This window comes from Pteropus medius, unplaced genomic scaffold (assembly GCF_902729225.1).
Source record: "Pteropus medius unplaced genomic scaffold, Ma_sr-lr_union100, whole genome shotgun sequence".
NCBI classification, from domain to species: domain Eukaryota; kingdom Metazoa; phylum Chordata; class Mammalia; order Chiroptera; family Pteropodidae; genus Pteropus; species Pteropus medius.
Genome location: NW_024347791.1, coordinates 8,889,134 through 8,905,024, shown reverse-complemented (window position 1 = coordinate 8,905,024; position 15,891 = coordinate 8,889,134). Strand labels below are relative to the sequence as shown.

Sequence of the window (15,891 nt, the reverse complement as noted above, 5' to 3'; positions counted from 1 at the left end):
CCTTAGGAAAAACCATATAATGTCTTTGAGCCTCGGCTTAGATTTCCTCTTCTGTGAAATAGGGCTAAGCAGGTAACTGCTATCACAGGTGATTTTCAGATTCTTTTGAAAATACATATATATATATTTTTATTATTTTGGTTGAATGCGTGGGTTGATCTGATGCCATAAGGGTGCCAAGTTTGCCTCTTGGTCCCCAGGCTCATTTTGCTCCAGCCATTTTGGCTTTCTTTCTGTGCATTGAGTAAACCAAACTCATTTCCATCTAAGGCTCTTCCTACTGGTTGTTTTCTCTGCCACGAGGTGCTTCCCTGGATCTTTGCCTCTCTGCCTTTCTTTTGCTTACTTTCTCATCCTTGGAGCTCACAAACGTTCCCTCTTCAGAGAATTTGCATGACCATTCACAAACTCTCTCGTCACCTTTCTCTTATGTTTTCCCAGCATTTATCATTATCTCATACTTATCTAGTTTGTTTGTTTGTTTTTTAATCATTTCTCCTCATTAAAACTTGTTTAGAGCTGTCATGCCCTGATACAGGACAGTGTCCAGCAGAGGAAAGAGCTCAGTAATATATATTTGTTGAATAAATGAATGAAATAAAGTATTTGCAAAAAGGGTGTTGATTTGGGGACTGTGCAGATTAAAAACTCATCAACATTAGCAATTATACACTTGTTACTATAACATCTACATTTCAGAAGAGGGGAATGTATGTTTACATTTGCATAACAAATCAGGTCTGTAAAGTAGATGGCCTAGAACAATAGACCCATATCAAAGGTGAGTGACCTCATATCAACGATGCAAAACAGAAAATCTGTCCTCCACCCACAAGGTTTACAAAAAATTCTTAGGTAGTTTCCCTCCCGGCTAAATGTGACATCTATTAAAATGGTAGGTTACAGTTAGTTAAGAGTGATGCAGACGCGAGTTTCAAAGGTAAAGATTATTTCCATCTGGTACGCGCGGACGCTTGATTGGACTCTGATGAACAGGTAAGATGGAATGGATAGATGGGCAGGCAGATGTATGGACTGGGAAGGAAGCACAATAGGTGAAGGGAGCACCCCATAGTTTCCATCAGAGCCACCAAAAACTATCTCAAATAAGCTTTCATGCTAAGTGAGAGAACTGGACTTGTTCTGCAAATGCAGCAGCTTGGAGCATGTACAATCGATCCCCACCCGTAAGCCTCTCCTAATTGTTTTGGAGCCTCTCCTGGATTTAAGCATGGAGGGAAGACCATAGCATCATTCCATTTCTTTTTCTTAAATGAACAACGGTAAATAAAGCTAAGACTGTAATGAAGAGCCTCGAATGCCAGGGCAAGAGCCTATGCCTTTAAAGACCAATTTAGGGAGGCCAGAGTGAAAGCTTTAACAGTCTAAGCAAGAAAGGCAATATAGAGTCCAAAACCAGGGGAGAAGTAAAAGGAATAAAAAAGAATGGACAAGCATTGTAATGGTCAGAGTTTTCCGGTGAAGCCTAATGGGGCCAGCAGAGCTGCAACTTAGGCTGGATGGGGGTTTTATGGGGTTTGTTCTAATGCTTTTGGCCCATAGGATACAAACTATTCTGTGCCTCTTCAAAATAATAGCCTCTGGTGTCTACTGGCCATATCATGAAATAGAAATTATGAAGGCACTGTATCTTTTAAAAAAAATCCCCTTTGTAGCACTTCCTTAAAAACAGTTATTTAATGCAACTCTGCCAGTGAGTTCTTGACAGTCTTGTCTTAGCAATTCTGATATTAATGAAACATCATTGTAAAGAGTTGGAGTGTCTTCCCGGTAAGTGTTTAGCTTATGTTTTTCAAAATACCTTGTAAAAACTGTTTTGATTTTCTCTTTTGACCCAATGAGTATTTTTCATTGACTGCATTTCGATACAAGAAATATTAAGCAATTGAAGTGATCGATATGCTTTCAAACGTCTTTCTTCCCTTAAAGTTGGCTACTTTTAAGAGCTGTGATAGTTTTGTGTGGTATTTTAGTCAAAGAGAGTAGCTTCATTTAAGTTTTTAATTCAAAGTACAACACTCATGTATTCGCTTTGGCACTTATGAGTCGAGGCAAATTTAATTGAAAGTCATTGACCTGGCTTTTAAAAAATACATCTATTGAATTATAATTGACATAATATTGTAAGTTTAAGGTTCACAACGTGATGATTTGACATAGGTATAGATTGCAAAATGACTACCGCGATAAGATTAGTTAACACATCTATCACCTCACATTGTTACCATTTTCATGGCTTTTTCATATTTCTTTATATTCTCTTTTAACTGACATGTTATAGTGATTTCAGAGAGCTTCATAGAATTTAGATGTTTGAAATATTGATATACTATGTATATGTATATAACAACATTAGATTATATCATCTCATTGTATTATGCGATATTAAATATTAAAGTAATGTCATTGTGGATGCAGGATAAATGTTAAGAACTTGTATAAACAGTTGTTTGGTGTGCCAAATGAAATGATAAGCAATGTTGGATCCACCACATGCTTTCTTGTTATATGGATTTGTTTGTTTTTCTGTGTGGTTTTATAGATCATAGAGTTAAAAAAAAAAAAAGAAAACATTTAATGTGAGTCTGTGTGATAATTATTTATTTAAAACAAAATCTGAATTACTTAGAAAGATAAGAAAGTGGATAGCGTAAAATTATAGACCAGGGTTCGTAACTTAAGATTTAGAAAATCCACAGATGGGTTTTTTATTTGTAATGTAAATCCGCACTTTGTGAGAGAAAAAGCTTGTCTTTCGCCAGATTCTCCACAGGCTGTATGACATCAGAAAGGTTAAAAAAGTCACTGCTATAAGGGGAAAGATATGCTAAGGTCAAAAAAAAGATTTTGATTTTCAGAATTTTGAAGTACTTAAAAATTTTTGAAAATATATTCCTAAGTTATTTCCATATTCTAAGTTAAGTAGTTTAGGTAGTTAACTCTATTTAGCTATTTTAACATTTAAGATGTTTTGTAATGATAGAAAAACAAAAAGAAAAAGTAGAAAATTTTGTAGAAAGAAAATTTGTACTCATCAAAGAGAATTCAGATGGCATTTCTGGTTTATGTAAGATATTTTCAGAAAATATTTTGAGTCAGATCTTTTAATTCTGAGGCAATTTAGAGACATTATTTAATTTTGTTTTTAAATCTTTTCCAGACTTTTCAATTTATTAATGAAACATGGTAAGTTGTCATTTTAAAATCTTCCTTACTCGTTCTCTATTTTGAAAATAAAAGATGGATCAGATGAATAAGAGTATGAAATGATTTGTAAAACAGTTTAATTTTAAGTCTTGGAGACATACTTTTGAAGTTAAGAGCATTTCTTTTTCCAAATCAGTCTTCCACTACACAGCTCCTTGCTAAGATTGTACAAGAATGTTAAATACTTTAATAGAATGAATACTGGTGTCTAAATACTATATTATAGAGCAATGGATCTCAACCAGGTTCAATTTTTTACCCCAGAACATATTTGACTATGTCTGAGACATATTTGATTGTTGCAACTGTTGAAGTGCTACTGGCATCTAGTGGGTAGAGGCCAGAGATGCTGCTAAACATCCTACAATGCATAAGACATTTGTCAACAACAGACACTTAGCCAACCTAAAATGTCAATAGAGCCATGGTTGAGAAAACCTCTTTTATATAATTAAGTTCAATTGGTAATTTCATAATTCCAGAGTTCTGTCATTGTTCTAACAGGCTTGTGTTGAACAAGACAAGCTGGGTCAAGCATTTGAAGATGCTTTTGAGGTACTGAGGCAACATTCAACCGGAGATCTTCAGTATTCCCCAGGTATAATGCCAGTCCCTTCTTCTGCTGGTACATCAAATGGCTTGTTGGTAACATACACATGTAAGAATAATGACCAGAACAGAGAAGACCATATTTACTCATTGCATCTAGGATTAATTCTAACAAAGGAAAAATGTGTCCAGGGTTACCTAGCCTAAATAAATCTAAAGTCTCATATAAAAATGCAGAGAATGTAGGAATACTGAGACATAATTATTTGCTATTAAGTGTATCTCGTTGACATTTATTTATCTAATAGATAATTTTAACTGTTCAGAAAGGGCTTTCGATTATTCTAATTTATCTTAAACACCTTCCGCCCATCCAAGATATATTCTGCTTGGGAGAATAAGTATTCCCATTAATCTACAGACAATAGAAACATAGTCTAGATGAGATGTAGATATTTTGCCTATTGAGTTTACACAGGGTATTTCGGGCAGTTCCAAGATAAAAGGAATCATGGGATCTTGACCTGCAAAGATCATGTGCCCTAGTAAGAGAAATGGGATATGTAAGATTATCTGTAATACCAGCAAAGTGCAATAAATACCATAGGGGAATGCAAAGTGATAAAATAACACAGGAGGGAGCAAGTGCATATTCAACCACATAAACATATAAGCGTGCACACACATAAATACACACTTTAGCTTGAAATTTTAACTTTAACTTCTTTTTCTGTTTCTAAATTAGATTACAAAAACTACCTGACTTTCATCAACCACTGCTCTCATGTCCGAGGAAATTCCAACTGTTATGGTGTGCTGCCTGCAGAGGATCCTGTCTATAACTGGAGAACAGTAATAGTGAGTACATGTACCAGGATATGTCATCCTTGATATAGGCAAATTTTCTGTTCACATCAACCTTCCAATTCGTGTATGCTAGATGAAACCCAGCTTAAAGACAGCACTGACTGAGAAAATGCTTACTCATGGCCATCAGTGGCGTGAGCTTGACAGTCAGTGGTTAGCAATGCTGTCAAGAAAGAAACTGCCCTTTATCGTTGCTCTTCACTCAGCTGCAGACTAGTTTGATTGACTTCTATAAAGAGGAGGTGTTATTAGGGTTCTCACATTGCTGCTTCTCCTTAGTCTATCCAAAAATTGTAAAAAGTTATGATAGTTCCCTAAAGGCCACAGGGCAAAGGCTCAAATGTCTCCTGCACTGGCTTTACCTACAATTTTGTATTAACCTGCTCTATTTTCTCTCCCAAGCTCAGAGCTATCTATCTACATGTATTGGATCAATTTATTTCTATTTTAGTAGCCTCCTGCAAAAGGATATATCTCCACCGTCTATCTCTCTGTGTGTTCTTTTACATTGTTTTTCTTAATGTATCTGTATCCATTTTATTAAAGCAGTCTGAATGTGGTGGGGTATAAATATGAAAGGATTTTTTCTTTTTTTTCAGTCATTACATGCAACCATGCTATATAAAAAGTCCTTTTTCTGACCCTGTGAATTGTTCTGTCAGGGCCTTTTAGAAGGCATTTCTTTGAAGAGGGATTTTTGGTTCCAGCTTAAGCTCTTCTGCTTCCACTAGGGTTGCCAGGTAAAATACAGGATGCCCAATCTTTTTATTTGCTAAATCTGGCAACCCTATTCCACTTAAACTCCCAACATCCTTCCATACACTGCACAGCCCCTTGTGGTTAGGGATTCCTTACTTGCTAGGCAGTCTTCTTATGTGGGGTATGGTAAGATGGCTTAAGTCCAGCCCTTTCCACCATGTGTAATTAACTCATGGAAACCGAAATATGATTGTCATATGTAATGGTAGGAGCTCAGGCTTCTTCCTTCTGTCCTCTCTCTTGGCCCTGCCCTCCCTTCACGGCCGTCTTTCTGCTCTATCTCCTCTTGCCTGGCTAGACATCCGTTGCAGGAATGAAAGCCCACCTTACCTTTTTGCTGGCACTTCAATTTCTATTAATGATTCTTTTGGATCTTGTTTTCTTGTTGGACATTTTTAGGTGGGGAGGAGAAAAGCGTTCTTCTCTCCTTTCTCATGGGGGAGTGGGAGAATATGGAACTCCACACAAAGCCAAAGATTACCCCATGACCTAAGGTCCTCTCTATATATGTGAATTCTGCCTTGGGAGCTATCTGCTTGCAGTAGTGTTTTTTAGCATTTGGACAATGTTTAGCACTCTTTTTGCCCCCAGCTTTTGACTTTAGCCACCAATTGGGGGCCACATGGAAAGTCCCAGTTAACATTCTGCTGTATTATTTATATAGAACAGTGCTGCAGACCTCTATTTTGAAGGAAATATTCACCCATCTCTGCAGAACATCCCTGAAAATCAGCTGGTACAAACTGTTCTCCAGCAAAAGGGAGGAAAAGGTATGTGGATCCATCACTCTGTATTGGTAAAAGAACCAGATCTTCCTCAAAACAGCTTAAAGGGATTTCATATCTGAGTTTGAAATTGTATTTGCAAAATATTCTCTAATCATGAATGAGAATAATTAACTCAGAAACACTGAGCCCCTCAAAGCTGTTCATCTTGGGTGAGCCTTCCTATTGCCTCACGGTGATGTTACGAAGCTGCATAGGGTCCACTTAGCTCAAATAAATTTGTGTTTAAAAATAACATGTATATATTTTAGGTATTAAAATGAGAATTTTTCCATAATTTATTTTAGAAACCTTACTTCAATTGTGAAGTCCTTGGAATAGAAATCATCTCTATTAAGGTTTCTTTAAAAAAGTTCCATGATAATTGGATATTTCATAAATTTGAAATCCTGATTTTTATAAATTAACATGATGATCTCACCTAACAGATGAGCAAAAGGGTTAAGTAGAATATAGTAACCTCTGATGGCTAAGATGTGAGCTGTACACATTGACACGTACTATTGGAGGGAATGTAAATCGTTACAGTTTCGTAAGGCAGTTTGGCAATACCTACCAAAAATTATATCTTTTGACTCTTAGGGACTATATATAACTCAGTGGTTGAGTGTGAGCTCTAGGTTAATTGTGTGAGCTTGGGAAAATCACTTACTACTGTGTACCATAGTTTCTTATTCAAAAAAAGAATAATAATATTTGTTCAGAAACATTGTAATATTGCTGTAAAAATCAAATAAGAAAACCCATGTAAAACATTGTTTATAGCCTGGCACTGTAGATGATTTTTCAAAATTCCATAAATATATATATATATGTTTAAGGATATTTCTTGCAATGTTGTTTGTGAGAGTAAAAAAAATGGTGCAGAGATATATAAGATACATTTTAATTTTATAACACAATTTTTAAAATGATACTTGATCATAGTGACTTAAAGTTATTTTAAGTGAGTATTTTTTGGGAAAAATTAATTTTGTTCCTAGAAAACAGGATACTATATTCTAGAATTATGAAATTTTAAAAATGCATAAATATTCTAATTCAGTGAGGAATAATGTATAAAATCACACAGAAAAAATAAATTTGTGTCATAGAATATTGATATTAAATATTAAACTGTGGAAGTAATTTCATATAGGGAGGATAACACTTCTAATTCTGTCCAGCTGTTTAGTTGTCACGTCGTCTTCTTCTTCTTCTTCTTCTTCTTCTTCTTCTTCTTCTTCTTCTTCTTCTTCTTCTTCTTCTTCTTCTTACTTTATAACTCACTCACTCCAGGGTATGAATTCTGTATCTTTTTATTGACGTTGTCTATGTAGAGCTTTGCCATTAGGGGACACATATCATTCACTATTTTCTGTTTGTAGAGCTTCATCTTCATCCTGAAACAGGGATACATTGGAAATAGAATGAAATAATTTGGGCACTTATTATTGGGAGAAAAAGGACATGCATAAAGTTGAGCATATATAGCTATTAAAAGGCTTGAAGGTATACCTTATATATTGATACAGAAAGAACTCTAAATACATTCACTTTTTAATTTTAATCCTTTTAATTCCATAGTTCAAAAGTCATAATGTTCGCTTTAAAAAAATTAAATGATTTAGAAGTATGTAAAGAATAAGCGAAAGTGTTCCTTCTCTCCTCCCATGCTATGCCCCAGAAGCAATCATTGTCAACAGTTTGGTATTTCATCTATCTTTGAATTGTTCTATGATTTAAGATACGTTATTTACTTTAAAAAATGTAAAATAGTATGTTACCATTTGTAATTTTTAAAAGGATATGCATGTTTGTATATGCAAAAAATAAGAAAACACTTTCTGGAAATATGTAGGATAGACTAGAACTTTTACTTTCACTTTGTTCTTCTGCTTTAATCTTTTACCGTGAGCATATAATACTTTTATTTTAAAAAATAAAAATGTAAACATGTTTAAAAAAAACTGAAAACAAAGTTTAAAAGATGAAGATACATTATGATTGATTTGACCATGGGGTGAGAGGCAGAGAGTTTGTTTAAACTTGTGACTTTAATTCATGATGTGTTTTTTGGTAAGTCCCTTTCATTTCTCAATTCATAAACTCAAGATAATATAATGCAAAAGATAATCTTTGTAAAAACCTTTGAGGTTTTGGATGAATGATGACTGATGCAAGAATATTACTCCCCAGAGACTGTTAAAGCAGTTTGAAATCCACTATTCTACTTTCTTAAGGGGAAAATGGAATTTGGCCATGAATATTTTAGCTACTAGCAGATCTGGTGGGGCATGGTATTTACAGGCCACTTCAAAGTCAGAAAGTGGGATTTCACCTTCATTCTGTTAGGCCAGAGAAATCCAACTACTCAATGTCAAAGTGTCATGAAGATATTTTGGCATTTTCCACTCCAATTTTTTCTATTCTTTATTTTTCAAGACATTATGCAGACCCAAATTTCGCATTTTACTTGTTTTGGTTAATTTCACTTATATTTGCACACTGTTTTGCATTTTACAAAATGATTTCATATTCTTTACCTTATTTGACTTAACTTGTTGAAGTAAAGCCCTTCAAGTGATTGGCTTTCTGGAAATGACTTTCACTGAGGCTTCGCTTTCAAATCACTACACTTTGCAGTCCATTTTGCTCAGTTTTGTTCTGTAGAAAATTTAACATAGGACATGAAACTACTAGTCATGATTTAACTGTGAAGAAAGATCACATGACAAATGGAAGACTCAAGTAAAAAGGCTCCAGGCTTCCTTTTCTAGTAAAGGATGGTACAAAATTTTGGACAACTTCACTAACAAAAAATGCTGAAACTTTAGTAGATCAAAAGGACTCTCAACTTTCAAGTCACATAAAGTGATGCCGTAAAGGCATGCCTAAGGGGGTAGGTAGGCAGAAGCCAGTCCCAATGCAGCTTTTAACTCTGCAGTCACTCAACAAACCCTTCCTGAAGATATTCTTTGTGTATAGCCATGGTGGAGTATGACATTGTTTTTCTCTATTTTAGGCAGGAAGAAACTTCGACTGTTTGAATACCTTCATGAATCCCTGTGTAATCCCGAGATGGCATCTTGTATTCAGTGGGTTGATAAAACCAAAGGCATTTTTCAATTTGTATCAAAAAATAAAGAAAAACTCGCCCAACTTTGGGGAAAAAGAAAAGGCAACCGGAAAACCATGACTTACCAGAAAATGGCCAGAGCACTGAGAAATTATGGAAGAACTGGGGAAATCACCAAAATCCGGAGAAAACTAACTTACCAATTCAGTGAGACCATTCTCCAAAGATTCTCTCCGTCTTATTTCTTGGAAAAAGAGATCTTCTACTCACAGTATGTTCAACCTGATCAAGGATATCTAAGTTTAAGCAATTGGAATGCAAATTGTAATTATATGTATGCCAATTACCATGAGCTGAGTCACCCTAATTGCTAAATATACCCTTACATTTTATGATTTCTTGGCATCAGAAATCCCTACACATTTCAGGATTTTTCTCTTAAAGCAAATGCCAAAGAAAAAAACAATTAACTTCATTCTTGTTACCTTATATTAAGTAACATATAATCTGTACTAACTTGGTGAGAAATTCTGCTAGTGAACAATGTTAAAATGATCAAGTCCCATTTGAAAGTATAGACTAACTGTCCTCATTCTTACTATTGTCTATGGAATACTTTTTTCTGATTAACAATACCAGTAGAGATGACTTGTTTCACATATTAATTTAAATATTATTTTTCGGAAAGTCATTCCAGGCCTAAAAAAAAAAATCACTAACATATCTGATGGCTTTAGCAACAAAACAAAAATTTATTATACGTGATCGTGTTTGTTTCATGATAAAATACATCTAATGGCTTTAAAACCTTCAGTGGCAATCCTGATTCCATTATTTTCTCTGCACTTCAGACCTCATGGTGCTAAAGAAACAATGATCTAAGGAAAATGCCACATACCTTAATGATAGAACTCCAAAGCTTACACCTCCCACAAATTATTTCCTTGCATTTCTCTCTTCCCTAAGTTATATCCAAAAGCTAACTTTTCTTGTTCTCCTGCCACTAAGCCACAGGGAGGTGCTCTTGAGCCTGTTATATCTGGCCCAACCTTGGATCATGATCTCCTTTCCTTGAACTTGCCTAGCCTGAGACCAAACTGGAATAGTCCAAGAAAGGAAAAAAAAAATTCTGATAAATGATAAGAAACAAGCAAGTAATAAACCCAGAGAGAAACGAGGATTTAGGCAGTCTGGCTTGAAAGCTGTTTATTCTCCACATTTCATAAGGAACCCTGAGAAGAAATCCTTTGTTTCTTCTTGCTCAGTAGGTTCATGCATGTGCCATCTCTATTACCACAAAGCAGGAGAGCTTCCTAGACTACATGGGCCATTTTCCTCCAGGCCAAGAGCTCCCTGGAGCCTGCCCTATCCAATCGGTAGCATTTCCACTCTCCTCTTCCTTTATATCCTTCTGGTGTCCTTCCTTCCCCAGGGACACTTAAGAAAGAACATATGTGAAGTATAAAAGAAAGTAAACGAACAAACTCATAGATACAGACAACAGATTGGTGGTTACCAGAGGGGAAGTGGGTGGGGAGGACAAAGAGGGTAAAGGGAACAAATATATGATAACAAAAAGAAAGTCGATTTGGGGTGCTGAGCACACAGTTGAGTATACAGATTTATTATGTTGTATGCCTGAAATTTATATAATGTTATTAACCAGTGTTACCCCAATAAGCCTAATAAAATTTTTAAAAAATGGTAGACCCAGAGTGACTAAATGGAGGTTACCTTGATAATGGCCATCTCTACATGTAGTCTGGATTTCTGTTATGGATTGAGTGTTCCTCACCTTTGTCCTCCATATTTATATGCTGAAAAACCTATCCCCAAAGTGATTATATTTGAAGGCGAGGTCTTTGGGAGGTGATTAGGTCTTGAGGGTGGATCTCTCATGAATGGGTTTAATGTCCTTATAAAAGACCCCCAGAGAGCTCCCTTTCTCCTTCCACTGTGTGTAGATACAAGAAGACAGCTGTCTATGAACCAGGAAGTGGGCCCTCACCAGACACTGATTGTTCTGGCACCTTAATATTGGACTTCCCAGCCTCCTGAACTGTAAGAAACAAATTTCTGTTGTTTATAAGCCATCTAGTTTATGGTATCCTGTTACAGCAACTTGAACAGACTAAGACCATTGCAATTAGTGCTATCATCAAAGTAGGACTCAGTAATCACACCCATTCTCCCACAAAGAATATATGCTTTTATAAAACATTAATAAATAAATTTTACCAAAGATTGCAAAGAGGAAATAGTGAAGAAGGTTTATATAACAAAGCATTCAGCCATTGACTTGATAAAATTCCATCAACATTTTCTCCCATGGTCCCATCTACACACATTGCCAGCTTGAATAGTTTATTCTGACAGTTCTCTCAAACACCTCTAATCAGGTCTAACTCTCTTTCTTGCCATTATAGAGTTTGCTTCCTTTTGGGCAGAAACATGGTTTCTGCCTTTTACCCACAATATACCTACCAAAAGCTCATTTTCACAAACAAGTTTTTCCTTATAAAGAAATATCAGCTATTCAAAGGCTAAAACCCTCTCCATATATTATGGGAATGACACCCTATTTCAAATAGGTGATCCTCCTTACCACCACACAAGGACAAGGAAGTGAGACTTCTTAGCTTTGCTTCATGGCCCCTCTTCCTGGTTATGGTATCCCATCTTCCATCTTGTCACTTTTATCTGGCTAAATGGCTCATTAAACTCCTCCAGTGAGTGGAAGTTTTGAGAAGCAAACTCCATCCAATTACAGTGCATCCCCTGGGCACCTTCCCATTAGTCTCTTGGCCCAGGTGTTAAGCATTAAATCTTTCCTTCCAGGTGCTTCCTGTCAGCACCTCCTTTAAATTACAGGATCTTCCTCTGCACTCTGGTCCTGGAACTTGTGGTCTTTCTGGTTGATTTATTCTTTTTTCTCCACTCAGTTCTTTTTATTCATATGGCATAAGTAAATGCTGAAAATGTTTACCTTTTCCTCATCCCAGCCATTCTATGTAAGAAGTATTCTATGGGGCAGCTCTGTTCAAAGGCATATTCTTTACCAAATTAAGGGAAAAACAAATGCATGAAATAGAAGAATTCGTTATAATACATAAACTGAAAAATAACTACAATAATTTTCTTCCTCCCCTCCTGTTCTCTCTTTCTGCTACCCTGTGCTAGGTAGACTATATCATACTCTGGGTATCCAGTGCTAAGTGAAACAGAAATGGTTCCATTTATCATGAAACTTCAGTTCTATCAATATTTAAAGATTTGTAAGTTCTATTAATATTTAACTAAAATGTACTTAATAGCTCACTGATGAGCGATTTCTTGATTGATTAGGAACACATATATAATAAGATATGTAAAGCGCATTAAGATGGCAGCATTAATTATAGCTAATCTCAGCTGTAAAGACTGATGTCTACACCTATATAACCATCATCCAAATTAAGATACAGAACACTTCCAGCACCCCATAAGTTTCTCTCAATCTCCTTCCCAGTCTATGTCCACCTTCTCGAACATCATATACATAGACTCACACAGTATGTGCTCTTTACATCTGGTTTTATTTTCCTCAATATAATATTTACGAAGTTAGTCAATGTTGCTGGACATACCAGAAGTTTTTTTTTTTTCATTGCTTTTTAACTCATTTTTAAAAGACAGCGCCAATTCCTTCACAGCCATGGAATCCCTTCTTTAATCGCCAGATGCTGTAAATATGAAATGGACCCTGACTATTCCCATGGTCACATGGATAAAACATTAATAAAGAACATTACTATCAAATATCATTGAAACCTGCTCTGTAGAGATCTGGAATGACTCCTGTACATTTCATATAACCACAATTTAAATTTATATTTAGATACATTGATTCATATAGTTTTCTCTAACTCATATAATCTGGGTAGAATTTGATTTTGTGTTTTGATGATGTGGATTCTGATAATAAAGATAGTAATGTAAAATAGGTTTAAAGCAATTTACTCCTTTTCCATGGATTGATGAAAGTTAATTAAAACATTTTTAATGACTAAAATGAACCATATTTATTCAAGTTTCCTGCTCCCACCTCAGAGGTGAAGATACCCTTTGTTTACCCTTGCAAAATGGTGAAAAATTACTCTGCATCTGATAGGTGGCCACCTCTTTAATTTAGGCCTGGATGGATTTTAAGGGCAGCAGGTATATACTAGAAAGAAAGAGAGTGGAAGTAGGGATTGGTTATACTTTTCAGGCAAGAACAGTGAGGCATCCCATGAATGTGTGAAATAGACAACTTCAAGAAAAGTCTATCAGGAGCATCCCTGATTTACCCAGGCTATGAACTAGTTTAATGAAGAGCTGAAAATGGAAAAAGAATGTAGAGCATCTAAATTTTTTCTGTAGTGGGCCACATAATTAGAAATCCAAATATAAAAGGCACATGAATGCTTTAATGGTGATCTGCTGAGTCAAAGAAGTAGATGTGGCTCAAATATGAGTTATCTGAAATTGTGCAAGAACAAAGTTTTGCACAATGTTTGGATCTGCTAACAGATGTATCTTTATTCTCTACAGCTGTAAGAGCTAGTGAAGATTCTCTTCCATAAGCAAACTCATACAGGATTTGCAGTGGTGGGTTAATCAATCAAAGTCCACTGAGTTCATATACAGCTTAAGTGAACAAACCGAATTTCCTATAATAAACATTTTGTGATGTAGGTGAACAAATAAAATTTTACGTACCAAGCATGTTTTACATAAGCAATTAAATGATAGCAAGGCATGTGGTGAAAGATCACATTTACAAGTTTTAGAGTCAGACTGATATCTCTTGGAACACTTTGTTTTTCTCACTGACTGTTAGTAAAAGCAGGGAGATCAGTTGGGATATTCTGGGCTTCAAGTAATAAAAAGCTCTGATTCAAACTGTTTTTAAAACATAAGAAAATTTACTCACAGATCAAGCAGTCCAAAGGAAGAGTGAGCTACAACCATGATACATATTGTTCTGGCCTCATTTTCTCGTGATTCTTTTATTTCTTATTGTTGCCATTGGCCTTATCTTAAGGTTCCCTGGGAGTAGAATGACTGCTACAGTTAGGTTACATCCCGGCACAACTTTGTCCCATGACAGAAAAGACCATTTTCCCATTGTCTTCTTCATAGTCACAAGGAGCTCCCAGAACATCTCTCCTCATGGATTAGTGACTGGAACTGGGTCCCATCCTCAGCCCTAAATCAATCAATGGCAAGGGGAAAGGGACAGCTGTGACTGGCTCAGAACAAATAGAATTTATTCCTGGAGGGGAGAAAGGGTCATGATCCTTTGAGTCACAGGAGAAAGGGATAAATACCTGAATAAAACTGGTGTTTGGACTGAAAGGAGAGTGTAATTTATATTGAAGAAGGAACCAACAATGTTTGCTACAGCCCACTCTTTTGACTGCCCAGTATCTCTATGTACACTTAAGTGTTTGTGCCTTTATTGAAATTATTCACATATTCCCTAAGAGAAGGCTAAGTCTCATCAAGTTACTACATCCAAGTCCAGATTGTTGCGTAATGTAGTTTTAATATGTTCTATTAGCTATGTTCTATTTAGGTATGTTCTAAATATGTTCTATTTAGATATGGTAAGGACAATAGATCAGGAGATGACTGCCCTCGAAGAGATCATTTCACTCATAGCTCCAAGGGATCCACGTGGAGGAAGAACTAGGATGAGGCAGATGCAAAGGGGGAACTGTGGAGATGAGGCTTGACTGTGGCTTCTGCAAGAAGAAATGGGTGAGGTAGGTGAGCAGGCTTAGGACTGGTCACTTTTAATAAGACGGGGCTCTGCAGAGAAGGGGCTTTCCCTAGCTGTCTAGTATCTGGCTCTGGAGTAATTAGAATGAGTTTATAGTAGCCTGGAATATGAGAGCCCTATAAGGGAAGTGGTTGGGGGTGTAGACTCCAGATTGGTTGGTTTTTATTTAAAAATCATACTCTCTGCAGGAGGAATCTTCCTGGAGGGAGGTGGGGAGGGTGACTACGGAAGCAGTGGCTAAGGCAAGGTAACTCAGACATATTATTGTGTTGTCCAGGATCAGGTGTGTCTGGTATATACATACAGAGGAGATGTTATAGCGCCAAGCTTACAGAAGCTAGAAACAAAGTTAATACAAACACTCAGTCATCTCTTTTAATCCATGACTGTGTTTGCCCTTCATGGTCCAGTAATGAACCACAATATAAAGTCTGATGTGGAAAAGGCAAGAGCAGAAAACAACTCACAGTCACTTTTCCGTAACACATATCTCATCCAATTGCACAGGAATGGTGAGATTCCTGCCTGGGAGAGGAGTAAGTTCCTTAGTCCATGAAGCTGGCCTTATTTCCATTCTCTTCAGGGAATACCCTTTATTATGTCTTTGATGATCTTTGTTTCTGTCTTCTGAGATAATCTCCCAGTTTATTTTTTTACTATGGCCATATCTGAAATGGGCATTTGAAAAATATAAAATGTATTTTCTTAGTACTGAGTAGCACTGTGTTAATATGAGTTCAGAAGTCTGAGATTGCCAACTCCACTTTTTAGCATTTGCTACTGACAACACACTTCCTAGACTGAATTTTTGAAGCAGTAAACTTTCTTGGTTGTAGATA

General features: G+C 36.1%; 1 protein-coding gene across 1 annotated transcript; it reads left to right on the top strand.

Annotated features, from left to right (window-relative positions):
• Positions 1–1,674: 1,674 nt before the first annotated feature.
• SPIC (Spi-C transcription factor) lies at positions 1,675–10,948 on the top strand. Its single transcript, XM_039877969.1, has 6 exons — positions 1,675–1,791; positions 3,182–3,207; positions 3,733–3,826; positions 4,523–4,635; positions 6,068–6,173; positions 9,193–10,948. The coding sequence occupies exons 2-6, from the start codon at positions 3,205–3,207 to the stop codon at positions 9,618–9,620; spliced, it is 744 nt and encodes a 247-aa protein (XP_039733903.1). The 5' UTR covers positions 1,675–1,791; positions 3,182–3,204; the 3' UTR covers positions 9,621–10,948.
• The last annotated feature ends 4,943 nt before the right edge of the window (positions 10,949–15,891 follow it).

Coding starts and splice junctions, on each gene's coding strand:
- SPIC (XM_039877969.1), top strand. Junction 3,827..4,522: donor AGATCTTCAGTATTCCCCAG/GTATAATGCCAG, acceptor TTTCTAAATTAG/ATTACAAAAACTACCTGACT. Junction 4,636..6,067: donor ATAACTGGAGAACAGTAATA/GTGAGTACATGT, acceptor TTATTTATATAG/AACAGTGCTGCAGACCTCTA.